General features: G+C 39.2%; 1 protein-coding gene across 1 annotated transcript in view; it reads right to left on the reverse strand.

Moving 5' to 3' along the window:
- Window positions 1–13854, reverse strand: part of aspg (asparaginase homolog (S. cerevisiae)) — a 158554-nt gene that overhangs the window by 106467 nt on the left and 38233 nt on the right. The window contains exon 3 of the mRNA XM_028821645.2: window positions 5370–5499. Coding sequence (XP_028677478.1) covers window positions 5370–5499 — 130 coding nt within the window. The remainder of the gene's footprint in view (window positions 1–5369; window positions 5500–13854) is intronic.

A 13854-nucleotide genomic window follows, 5' to 3' on the forward strand; every position in this document is an offset into this window, starting at 1 on the left:
ACATCTCAATGATTGCCAAGACTTTTGGGAAAATACCTTGTGGACTGATGAGTCAAAAGTTGAACTTTTTGGAAGGCAAATGTCCCGTTACATCTGGTGTAAAAGGAACACAGCATTTCAGAAAAAGAACATCATACCAACAGTAAAATATGGTGGTGGTAGTGTGATGGTCTGGGGTTGTTTTGCTGCTTCAGGACCTGGAAGGCTTGCTGTGATAGATGGAACCATGAATTCTACTGTCTACCAAAAAATCCTGAAGGAGAATGTCCGGCCATCTGTTCGTCAACTCAAGCTGAAGCGATCTTGGGTGCTGCAACAGGACAATGACCCAAAACACACCAGCAAATCCACCTCTGAATGGCTGAAGAAAAACAAAATGAAGACTTTGGAGTGGCCTAGTCAAAGTCCTGACCTGAATCCAATTGAGATGCTATGGCATGACCTTAAAAAGGCGGTTCATGCTAGAAAACCCTCAAATAAAGCTGAATTACAACAATTTTGCAAAGATGAGTGGGCCAAAATTCCTCCAGAGCGCTGTAAAAGACTCATTGCAAGTTATCGCAAACGCTTGATTGCAGTTATTGCTGCTAAGGGTGGCCCAACCAGTTATTAGGTTCAGAGGGCAATTACTTTTTCACACAGGGCCATGTAGGTTTGGATTTTTTTTTCTCCCTAAATAATAAAAACCACCATTTACAAACTGCATTTTGTGTTTACTTGTGTTATATTTGACTAATGGTTAAATGTATTTGATGATCAGAAACATTTTGTGTGACAAACATGCAAAAGAATAAGAAATCAGGAAGGGGGCAAATAGTTTTTCACACCACTGTATATATATATATATATATATATATATATGTATATGTATATCCCTTTTTGGCATGCACTACTTCTGATATTTAAATAATTCCTTGTGTTTGAATAATGTGTAGTTATATGCAGTCACGTTATCTTCACATGTTCTGGCTATGCATGGCACATGTCCAGTATTACATAAATCATTGCAGAATATAACTCGGTTACTGTGTGAGACCTTCGCTTCCATATTGTTTATATATATATATATATATATATTATATACACACACACATATATACACACACACACATACATGAGAGCATCCAGACTTTGTAATTCTCTGTATCTAGTTCCTATCAAATATACAAACAGTTATTAGAATTCCTGGTTTTGCAAAATCCTGTCAGGATTAGAGATATCAAATATCAACATGCCCTGCTCTATTCATTTGGACATCAGCACCAAGGACAGCAACCGAAGACCAGAAGACCACAGGGATGAAGTCCTAAATGTGACAGTTAACTGAATAATTTCAACCTGTGATTGCAGAAGTTTCTTTCCTCCACTTAACATTTATTTCTTACCTCTGTACCGTACAAAAAGAACTGGGTGATATGGATTATGCTTTTTCACATTTTGCCCGCAATGTTTTGTTTTAAAGGAATACTTAAACAAAAAATAATATTTTTATATGTTATTTATCCTATGTAGTTTGTTGTGGAGGCAGAGAAAAAAAATTTTAATCTTATGTTTTCGTGAAGAATGGACATAATGTTTCTGACAGAATGGGATCCAGTGGTGACCAATGATGAACAGCAGCAGATGATATTATAAAGTCTATGAATAAATCTCTTGTTAATTTTGTTGCATAATCTATCTATGCCCACAACATGCAAAATGCACTTTTTTTTTGTTAAGATACTGTTAAATAAATAATTCCAGAAAATTTAAGTAGTCCACAAAGAGAAAGTCCCTTCACACAATATCTTGCTTTTGGATTGAAGACGGGACTCTTAGCCAGTGAATGAGGTAAGTAACAGATAAAAATATATATATATACACACTAGGGGGCCCTGCTCCCCTGCTCACTTCGCTCGCCAACTCCCGAGCGTGGGCTACGCACTAGCCTCTTCGCAGAACTAAAGCTCGCGTATGATGAAGCGGATGTACAATTTAAACAGATTGTTATTTTTATGGGAACTGTTACATATGCATAATAGAACTATTTTACATTATAGCAAGTAATTAACCATAGTAAAAAATAGTAAAATGTAATAATTTGAAAGTAAATTATGTTTCATGTTGCGTTAGAGTTATTCATTGATAATAAAATTTCATTCTGTTTGGCTTTGAAATTAACACGTAAATACTTTTTAAACTTACACATTTACTGTAAAACTTCAGTAAAAACAATTTTTTGAATTAACTTTTCATCAATATCGCATTGAATTTTGATTCCACATATGGACTTACATCGTGACTACACCACGTATAACTGCCCATGAGTGAATACTGTTTCTCTCTCTAATAAATAAACCGACTTTTTCAAATGTGTGTCCCTGTGATTTGTTAATTGTCATATACAATACTTCCTTCTTTCAACAGTAATTCGACCAGTGTTAATGGTTGTAGATATTCTTCGGGATATTATATGTTAACGTTTTCGTGTTCCAAACGATCACCACCAACAGCTTCAGTATAGTTTATTGATACGCATTTAACCAATTTGCCATGTAACCGATCGACAATTTTTCGCATGAATTTATTTGACTTCATTATTTCTCTGTGCTATGATTGCCCGTGTACTCATTTCTTCTTTTGATAACCCTACGGGATGAAATTCTTCAATAAGATTTGGACATCTTTTATTGGGAACTTAAAGTAAGGAAAACATAAAAATTTATAAGAGCTGAGAGCGCAGGAACTGCGTCTGACAAAAGCATTCACATGAATGAGATGTGTGTGGCCCATTGGCGTGTTTCAAAATGGTTGAGAGGAGGGCGGGACTTGTAAAAATCTCTTGGAAATAGTCTTGTCTCGTCTCATGATTTTCTTTTATAATACAGTATAGAGATATATTGTATACATATATATATATATATATATATATATATATATATATATATATTTGTGCGGATTATTTCTTTAAGCAATATGACACAACAGGTGTAAAGAGTCTATTTTTCTGGATCCACTTTTTGCCAATACAAGTGGCATGGTGGTGCAGTGCTTAGAGCTGGTGCCTTTCAGATCCAATATCCTGGCTTTAAATCCCATGCCCAGTCATCAGTGTGGAGTTTGCACAATCTCTGTAGGTCCGAATGGACCTCCGTATACTCCTTTTTAAGTTCCACATCCCTAAACACATACCGCTTTGGTTAACTGGAGATTTAAGATTGGCTCTATGTAAGAATGAGCCCAAGTATATACATGCGTGACCTCCAAAATGGACTGGAGTCCTATGGTTCCTGCCATGCACTTGGTGTAGTCAAGATAGGTCAAGCCAAGCCATGTCTATTATTATCTGTACACAATTAAATGGGATTCTTACTTGCATTTCTCCTCAGAACAGTTGACAAAAATACAATACAAAAATTAAATAAATAAAAAAATATACATAACTTGCAATACACTGCATATATTGTATATGTGTAAATTATATTTATATTTTTCTTGAGCTTCTGTAAAGTTTATTTTTCCCTTTGGGATACAAAATATCTATCTATCCAAATACTGTGTACACTGTACATACATAAATATAAACAAAATATCTGAATTCTTATGATTGACTGTATAGGAAACATAGATAGAAATTATCCCTCAATTTACTGCTGCAAATGCTAACGGCACCAAAAACAAAGAATGAGAACTATGGCTGTGCAGGATGGCGGTTGGATGTTCTAAGGCAGTGAGTGCTGCACATGTCCTAAAGAAAGGGAAGCTGGGTGTCACTCGTATTCTGTGCTGCCTCCACCACCCTCTGCAATGATTTACACTCTTGAGCTAAGCGGGTATCATACCAAGATGTGATGCCACCGGTGAGGACGGACTCCACTGTGAACCTAGAAGTTCATGAGGACAAAGAAGAGAGAAAAGCAAACTGCACTGAGATGTCTAATCAAGCAGAGACACCAGTAAGCCTTCTTGACCAGAGCTGAAATGTGTTGCATTCACTTCAGTTTATACTGTAGGTGGTTGTCACTCCAAGAAGTAAGTAGAAGTAAGAGCTGTTTGCCTTCTGGTTAGAAATGCCCAAAATCCAGTTGCAAAGGGTTGAATTTTGTTTAAAACTACTGTGAGCTGTTTTTTGCTACAAGTTGATCAAAGAAGCTTCAGTGATCTGTGATTAAACTGTGAACTTCTGCCGAAAAATCTGATCTTTTACTCACACCTGGTACATGCTTGAAGCAATGGCTACAGGATTTTTTTTTTTTTATTTTATTTTGATTAAGACTGTATTCTGCGTAAGTTTATAAATCAGATGCCTGGTGGGATGCATCTATCTCTATGGAACAGGATACAGTAGAGCAAAGCAAATAGCCAATAATCCACTAGACAAGTGCATTGCCACTGTAAACTATATATTCCTAAAGGTTGGGAAGTTTAAGACTAGGAAAACAAGAACAGCAGTAAAGGTGCATCATATTAGGCTTACGGGAAAATCCTCTGCACATATGACAGAAGGGATCTGTGTTTTAAAGAGAGGCGTCCCCTAAAGACTTTCCGACCATAAAACAGACCGTTAGGGAAAAGGCACACTTGGGGACATCCATTCGGCCTGTTCTCATCGTAGCTCGTGAGTCTCCACCAGAAGCACTACACAGCAAAAAATGCATATAGAAAAAGCAGACAAAAAAAACTTTAAAAGGGAGTTATTTTGCTTTTATTTAGTAAAAATATGTGCCAATGGGGTAAGCAAAAGTTACCTGAGAAGACTTCTTAAAGTAAGCTAAAAATATCACGAATACAATTTTTTTGATAAGTCAATAATTCTTACAATAGGAATACAAGATTTAATTCATGATATAAATGCTTTTCACTGGCTTAGATTTCATTTTTTGCATCGTAGAGGAATGGTAGGCTATGTAGGCAGCACTCATAGTGTGGGTGTGTGGGAGTAGGCCTACCAATAACGAATCTACTGAAACCTAATATAACACACCACTGTGACAGTTAAGTGGATTAAGCAGGTTGGAGACCGTTATGTTATGATACTTCATTTATCAAAGGTTGCAGGAGAGCCAGAGGCAAGGTACACACTACTCTATTCAGGGTTAGCAGCCATTCACAGGCCACAATTATGCAAACACCAACACTTAATCAAGGGACCTAATCTTGTGTAGAAAAGTCAGTACAAGCTGATTGTCTTCATAATGTCTGAAGAACAAATGTACTTGGATTTGAGTCCTATCCTGCTCCATGGAGCTATTGGATAGCAGCACCCATAAGTCTACCATAGTGCTGTGAAAAGTGCCACACCAAATCAGATATGACTGACTGATTGAATGATAAGACACTCTAGTGTAACTAAACACTGGCTTTTAAAAAGCAGCGTCGACTTTACTCACGGCAAGACCAGGGTGGCTTCGGGGACATCACAGAAGTCGTAAAGTCGTGTCTGCTGAGCATATACTTCATCATGCAGGATTGGCAGTTTTCGGAGGGCAGTGACAAAAGCATTTGACTGCGGGGCCAGCACTAGGAAAAAAAAGGAGCAAAAAAGCAAAACATAAAATTCATTTATCAGACAGCTAAACGTTGCATACCACTGGGAGTCACGTAATATGGTGACTGAGTGCAGCTGGGGATCCATGTGGCACTGGGATCTGTAAGCCTGCCTGATTTTAAAACACTATCCTTAGCTTACATATGTCATTACATCAGAGAAATATACTGTAGTCCAATACAGTAATCCCTCGCTATATCGCGCTTCGCCTTTCGCGGCTTCACTCTATCGCGGATTTTATATGTAAGCATTTTTAATATATATCGCGGATTTTTTGCTGGTTCGCGGATTTCTGTGGACAATGGGTCTTTTAATTTCTGGTACATGCTTCCTCAGCTGGTTTGCCCAGTTGATTTCATACAAGGGACGCTATTGGCAGATGGCTGAGAAGCTACCCAACTTACTTTTCTCTCTCTCTCTCTCTTGCGCTGACTTTCTCTGATCCTGACGTAGGGGGATTGAGCAGGGGGGCTGTTCGCACACCTAGACGATACGGACGCTCGTCTAAAAATGCTGAATGATTATCTTCACGTTGCTACCTTCTGTGCAGCTGCTTCCTGAAACGACATGCTGCACGGTGCTTCGCATACTTAAAAGCTCAAAGGGCACGTATTGATTTTTGATTGTTTGTTTTTCTCTGGCTCTCTCTCTCTCTCTCTCTCTTTCTCTGCTCCTGACGGAGGGGGTGTGAGCTGCCGCCTTCAACAGCTTTGTGCCGCGGTGCTTCGCATACTTAAAAGCCAAACAGCCCTATTGATTTGTTTGCTTTCCTCTCTCTTTCTGACAGTCTCTGCTCCTGACGCGCACTCCTTTGAAGAGGAAGATATGTTTGCATTCTTTTAATTGTGAGACGGAACTGTCATCTCTGTCTTGTCATGGAGCACAGTTTAAACTTTTGAAAAAGAGACAAATGTTTGTTTGCAGTGTTTGAATAACGTTCCTGTCTCTCTACAACCTCCTGTGTTTCCGTGCAAATCTGTGACCCAAGCATGACAATATAAAAATAACCATATAAGCATATGGTTTCTACTTCGCGGATTTTCTTATTTCGCGGGTAGCTCTGGAACGTAACCCCCGCGATGGAGGAGGGATTACTGTACATAAATAAATCTTGTTAAATTAGGGTACAAACAGAAAAAAAAACAGATGTACTGATAATCAGAATTCTGTTTAGTAATGTTTTTTGTCTATGTTCACTGTCTGCAGGGGCACATGCAAGCAAGCATTTCATTGTACATGGTACTTGTACACATGACAATAATAAAGAATTGAATTGATATCAAATTGGTAGTGGATGTAACGCTGGCATAAGAAAAAGATTTACTAATAGGTACAGAGTTGATCAGCAGGAATTGTATTCCATATATATGGTAGTGCAGATTGATGTTCTTATTTGTTTGCATATTATTTGGGAAAAAGAGATGGCCATAAAGAGAAAAATGACTGACACGGTCTTAAAAAAAACAAGCCTGTTATAGCAGACACACTGAAGAAACCTTCTACTGCCTGTGCCCAGACAAATGCCCTGACTCCTCTAAAGATGGACATATAGTCATCGAACAGCCCACTGAAGATGTGTAAAGAGAATTAAATTTTCCTACGTGCTGTCAAAAAATGTTACGATTTATAAGAATTTCCTTCCCTTTAACTTGCATCTGACGGAATTGGCAAAGAGATGGACTTTGATGCAAAGATGAAATGTTGTTGTGTGGACGAAGGACTTTCAGTCTTGTTGCCATGTCAGTCAATGACAAGCACAAGTAAAGAAAACGAAAAGGCATTAACGTTTTTTGAAGTACCCTGTATAACACTCTTCACTATTAAGTGTAAGGGTGGCTTCACTAGAATTAATTTAACAGAATTTACTTGGGATAATGCCGCCACCTAGTGGATAGTAATGAACTAAACTAACAGACTAGATCAGTGGTTTCTAATTCAGCTCTTAAGCCTCAACCTGATTTCTGCCTTTTAATAAAGAAGGCTGCTATTTCCTAGATTTTATGCTTTGGTGTCAATTCAGAAATGACAAAACTGGAATTATTATTTTTTTATTAGAATGTGGCAAGTATTTATTCAAGTTATACATGGGAATAATTCAGAATTTATTATCCTGGCCTTAAGAAATATGATTTCCACCCACTTTTGCAGATGTTCTAGTTATTTAAGCAGCGAGCACGCTAGTGGGTATGACAAGGCTACAGTCTTTCAATAATTAATGTGGTCTGCCCTGGTGCCTATTACACTCATCATTTTCATTATTAGGATACAATTAAGAAAGCAATCTCCAGAAAACAGCTTTACCTGTAGTAATAAAAAAAATACAAAACACAATTAAAGCTATTCTAAATGTCTTATAAATTTAACTCTTACAATATGGCACTCTACTGAATATAGAAATTAGAAAAAAAAGATCACATAATTAAACAGTGACATCAATTAATTGTAAAATGATTTAATGATTGTAAAATTGGTTGAAGCAAAAACTTAACAGCCACAGTGGGCTCCCAGATCTACACTTCTTAAATAGAAGGCAATAGTGCGAGTCAGTTAAGGCAAACTGAGAATGGACAAATACTGCCACCTAGTGGATATTGCAGCAGTGCTCAATAGACCAGAAGGCAATGTAGTGCTGCTATTGAGGCAACTGCCTGCCACCTAGTGGATATTAAAGCTGCGATCTACAGATTAGAAGGCAATGAATCTCATGTGTCTAGGTAAACTGAGAAGAAGCAAATACCCAACAAGAGTAACATGATCTTCCTGTAAACGGTTGTTAAAGAAATAACTCACGATATGGTTTTGCATTTGAGAGCACTTTGATCCACTCTGCTTAGAAGATGGACAGACAGACAGAAGGGGAAGGTTTAGATTTCAAAAACTCGAGGTGGTGTTCACCACCAGGCACTATATAAAATGCAGATGATTGTTCATGGCTTTGCCGTGCAATGGACTTGTGTCCCATCCAGTGTCAGTTCCTGCCCTGCCAGGGAAAGCTGTAACCTCACCAAAAGACCCTAAGATAGGAAAAGTGAATTCCAAAATAAGAAGCTTTATAATTAATTCTAGTATCCTTTGCAAAAAAAAAAAAAAGCCAGTGCCAGACTAAATGGTGAAATGCTGTGTTGGGCAAAGATGTTGTCGTAAACCTTGCATTTGTCAGAGTCACTCCTGGCTCTCTGTTCAAGTCACTGTAAAGCCCCTAGGAACTGTATTTATCTCTGAAAGGTTCATACATCTTGAGAAAGCAGTGCCCAGAACACATCAAATTGACTGTACTGTATACCATCTCCTTGAAGAACAGTTGCATATGGCCAGTGTCTTCTTGAAGCACTTGTGTTCTCTGTCAGCTAATTGAGAGTGAAAGTCCTGATCCTTTTCAGTTTAAGAAAACAGAGATTAGGAGGTGTCACAGAGGAAGTGTTCAAAGTCCTAAAGGGAATTAGAATGGAGGATACAGGCTGTTACTGTAAAATACATTTTTCAACAAGAACACAGTGCAAATCCTGCCACCAATCCCCAAGTTTTCCCTGGAAGTTGGAGGAACGTCATATGCAGGACGAAGCCATTGCAAGTTAAGGGGTCCATTGCAGGTTAAGGGCCTTGCTTAAGGCCCCAGTTCTCCAACTTACAGGGAAAACCTGGGGGTTGGTGGCAGGACTGGCACAGCAGCCACGGTAAAATAAACCTCACACAGTTCCAGTGTGGTGCTGAGGTGTCACCCGCTGCACTCGGGTCCCAATCCAGGTGGGTTTGTTGTGTCCCAACACAATGACACAGTTGGAAACTTTCTAAGGGCAGATTTTACACAAATGTTAGAAGGTTTTTCTTCATACAAAGAACCAGAGACACATGGAGTTAAGTGTCCAAGTAGTGTGGTGGAGAGTCAGACTTTATGGCCACTCAGATGTTGACTTGATGTGATTTTAGACAGTCTAAGTGAATACGATGAACAAGCTTGTTGAGCTGAATGGCCTGTTCTCATTAGAATTATGCTAATGTTCAAGAAGCTGAAGGTGGCACCTTCACCAACCTTCCCAGGGTCTTGAAGACCAAAGCAGGAGCATATTCTTCTACTAGCTGACTCATAATAAATCCTGGACTATTGGTCTACAGCAGGGGTCCCAAACTCCGGCCCTGGTGGGCCACAGTGACTGCAGGTTTTCATTCTAACCTTTTTCTTAATCAGTGACCTATTTTTGCTTCTAATGAACTTCTTTTGAATTAATTTTATTTGACTTGCTCTTGAAGACTCAGACCCCATTATTGTTTCTCTTTCCTTAATTAACAGCCAAACAATAATGAGATACAAAATGAGCCGAAACAACTGGTGTTCATCATACAATATCTGAAAATAAAGAAAAGTCTCAGGAATGCTGATCTGCTCAGGCCCCCAAAACATTTTAACAGAAAAGAGAAAATCAACAATTTTGGAAATGTCTGCTATTAGACAATGAGAGCAGCAACAAGCCATGAAATTAAAGAAGGGATTAATGGACGACAAGAATCAGCGCTTAATTAAGCCACGGCTTGGAGTGAAATTGGTTTGAATTTGAACCTTTTCACGTAGCTGATCTTCTGTTGGCTCACTCACGTCACAGTTCATTTCTGTTTGGGTGCCATTTAATGAAATAAATGAAGCAATTCAGACGAACAAATCTTAAAAAAACAAGTCAATTAAAATGAATTCAAAAGAAGTTCATTAGCAGCAAAAACAGGTCACTAATTAAGAAAACAGTGAGAATGAAAACCTGCAGCCACTGCAGCCCTCCAGGACCAGAGTTGGGGACCCTTGGCCTGGAGCTTAAATTTAAAAGCAGAAGCATTATCTAACTGTAATGTAATGAACAGAGTGGAACTGCACTCCACAATACGTAGGACGTGACTTGCGACACAGTCACACAAGGGTGTAATTCTTAACACGCCCAATCCAAGGCATTTGTCACATGTACTAATAAAAATGCATTGCATTTTCCGCTCTAGCAGCTAGCGTATAAAAACTAACACCACCACCTAATGAAGGAAATTTTAAATGAAAAAGAAAAAGGATGACTGAGGAAGTACGAATCCCACTGGAGCCCAATAAGTGTCACAAAGAGGGACGTAGCTGATGGTCTGGCCACAGGGGGCTCAAGCTCAAGTCCTGGAAGGCCAACATAACCTCTTTGTAGCTGTTAATGGAACTTATTACTTATTTACACAATTTATTCCTGCTCTCCTTTTCCTGCATTAATGAGGACTGATGACCAGAATGTTTAATGGGCCTGAACAAGATCATTCTTTATTTACAACGCTTTTTTTTTCCCTATTTAAAACTTCTTTTATTCATTTATAGTGTTAATTTGTCTGTTGCTGCAACTATATGACATTTGCTACAGGATTCACAGTAGCAGTGCTAATGCTTGTGATGTGCCTCCTGTTGGAATGAAAAATTCAATTCATTTTATTACTCCATGCATTACACCAAACATTTCAAAAGAAGAGCTTGGCAAGCGCTAACATTAAATTCGGCCAACAGAGTGTAACTGACTGGCAGACAGACAGAAATCTGCTTAAATTGTATATACGTCCCCTCTCGAAGAGACTGAGAGATCAAGTGTACTCAATAGCAATTTCTCTCCACTCCAAACTCTCCAGCCACAGACAAGATTGAGAAGTAATTGTAACATTTGTTCCCGAGGCTGGACGGACACTGTGACCATTTTGAAAATAAAAAGAATGATTATGGAAAAAGGGCGGCATGGTGGCGCAGCTGCCTCGCAGTAAAGAGACCTGGGTTCGCTTCCCGAGTCTGCGTGGGTTTTCTCCCACAGTCCAAAGACATGCAGGTTAGGTGGATTGGCGATCCTAAACTGTCCCGTGTGTGTGCTTGGTGTGTGGGTGTGTGTCCTGCGGTGGGCTGGCACCCTGTCTGGAGTTTCTTCCTGCCTTGCGCCCTGTGCTGGCTGGGATTGGCTCCAGCAGACCCCCCGTGACCCTGTGTTAGGATATAGAAGGTTGGAAAATGACTGACTGACTGACTGATTATGGAAAAATTCTATATATAATACTGGTAGAGATGGTCACTTCCATTTAGATCAGACTCTCTCAACCTTCATAGCCTCAGGATGCAGTTTTACCATTTTATGTTCGCTGACGTCCTACAAGAAGCAGTTGACAAGGTTGGGGAGAGTTTAGATTGGTGTCCCCCTTAGTGAAAACAGCACAACTGGAAAGGGGAGTGGGTTCTCCTTTCGTTAGAGAAGCGCATTGCGCAGCTTAGTTGATCACTTCAGTGGATGGTGGTAGCTGAAACAGCCATTCGTGACCCAGCAAAAGCAACCCTGTGGTTGAGAAGCAATGATTTAGATTATGGTTAGTTCCTGCTTTGCACCCTTTTCTGTTGGGACAGGCACTGGAAACTCTGTCAGAGAACAGAGTTCCAATCCCCCTGAAACTGGATAGGTGCTACTGGATTATACTGTTCTGTTTTTCAGTCCACTGTTTCCTGTAACGGGTTTACCTGTAAATGACAGAGTGGGTCCCCCAAGTGGCTAAGCTGTTGCTTTGCTCAGCACTCATCTGTAAGTTTAACCCTGAACTCCCACACCCTGTGGGATCTCGAGTTGCTCTCCTCACTTGCTAATGCTGCAATTGTAAAGAGAAAGCAAAAAACAGCAATATAAACCATCTGAACTAGAGTTTAGGCTGCTAAAGATGAAAGGGCATCACCGCTCCATGAAATAGCATTTTTACTTGACCTGAAAAACAATTTTCAGTTAAGTGATTAACTGAACTGCAATGATTTACCTTTTTAACAAGCTGGCCAGTAAATATCGGTGGATAGCCAGAGGCAAGGACAGCCATTTCAGTTCAAGACAAACAAACAGGACGCCCAAGAGCTGACCAATCCACGGCTTGGGCAATGTCAGCACACTGGATGGATTTCTGAATCTGGTTATTTGTTATTTATTTTGCAGACATCACTCACTTTGAGAAGGACTATGCACATAAGTTATAATACTCTATTGCACGTGACAAAGTTGCTTTGCATTGTATTCCAGTGTAATTTGTAATGGCATAGTCTGTTGAGAAACGGTATAAAAAGTGGTTTGATCTGAGTAGCGCTACATAGCTTTTATGCCACCTGCCAATACTCCACTTGGAGAAGTACGCAAAAATGTTTGCTTCTTAATAGAAACATGATTGTGTCCACTGTGAAAGGAAGCAAGTCACTTCAGCTGGAAGCGAGACAACTTAAGAAGAAAGAAGAGAATTGTACCGTGCCAACAAAGTGGCTTTGGAGGACTTTCAATAGGGAAAGGTGCTATATAACAGGGGTAGGCAACGTCGGTCCTGGAGTGCCACAGTATGTGCAGGTTTTTGTGCCAACCCAGTTCCTTAACGAAAACTCAATTATTGCTGATGAAGCATATATTGCTTAAGTGACATTTTAATGCTTCATTTTTAGTGGTCTCGCTTGTTAAGGTTCTCCAACCTTAATTGCTTATTTCAATCTTAAACTGCTGCATCAGTGTTTTAATTGCTCTTATTAGCAATAAGATGTAAAAACAGGGGTAGGCAATGTCGGTCCTGGTGAGCCGCAGTGGCTACAGGTTTTCATTCCAACCCCAATTGCTTAATTAGAAACCAATCATTGCCAATCTCAGACCTTATTTAATTTTATGGCTTGTTAGTCTGTGCATGTAAGGCTCTTATATCGTAGATTTTTTTCCTTTCCAAGGATATCATCCAAATGATTTGAAGCCTAAAACAGATCATTTTCCGTCTGTCACATTTTTCTATTAAGTGTTTTATTAAATCAAAACATGCATGATGAACACACACGATGTAATTGGAAAAAAGCTAGCTGGAGAACTGCTGGCTGCTTTGTCTTTTACATCTTATTGCTAATAAGGAGCAATTAAAACACTGAATGCAGCAGTTTAAGATTGAAATAAGCAATTAAGGTTGGAGAACCTTAACAAGCGAGACCACTAAAATGAAGCATTAAAATGTCACTTAAGCAATATATGCTTCATCAGCAATAATTGAGTTCTCGTTAAGGAACTGGGTTGGAACAAAAACCTGCACATACTGTGGCACTCCAGGACCGACGTTGCCTACCCCTGCTATATAACACTTGCTTTGTATAATGGCATACACTATGAAGTAAAGAAGGTCACTTAAAGTGGCAGCACTTCAGCAGCAATCTTTATTTTATATACAGTCATATGAAAAACTTTGGGAACCCCCCTCAGCCTGCATAATAATTGACTCTCCTTTCAACAATAAAGATAACAGTGGTCTGTCTTTCATTCCCTACGAACATCTGAGTACTGCAGTGTTTT

The sequence above is a fragment of the Erpetoichthys calabaricus genome, chromosome 16, assembly GCF_900747795.2.
Source record: "Erpetoichthys calabaricus chromosome 16, fErpCal1.3, whole genome shotgun sequence".
In the NCBI taxonomy this organism is placed as follows: Eukaryota; Metazoa; Chordata; class Cladistia; order Polypteriformes; family Polypteridae; genus Erpetoichthys; species Erpetoichthys calabaricus.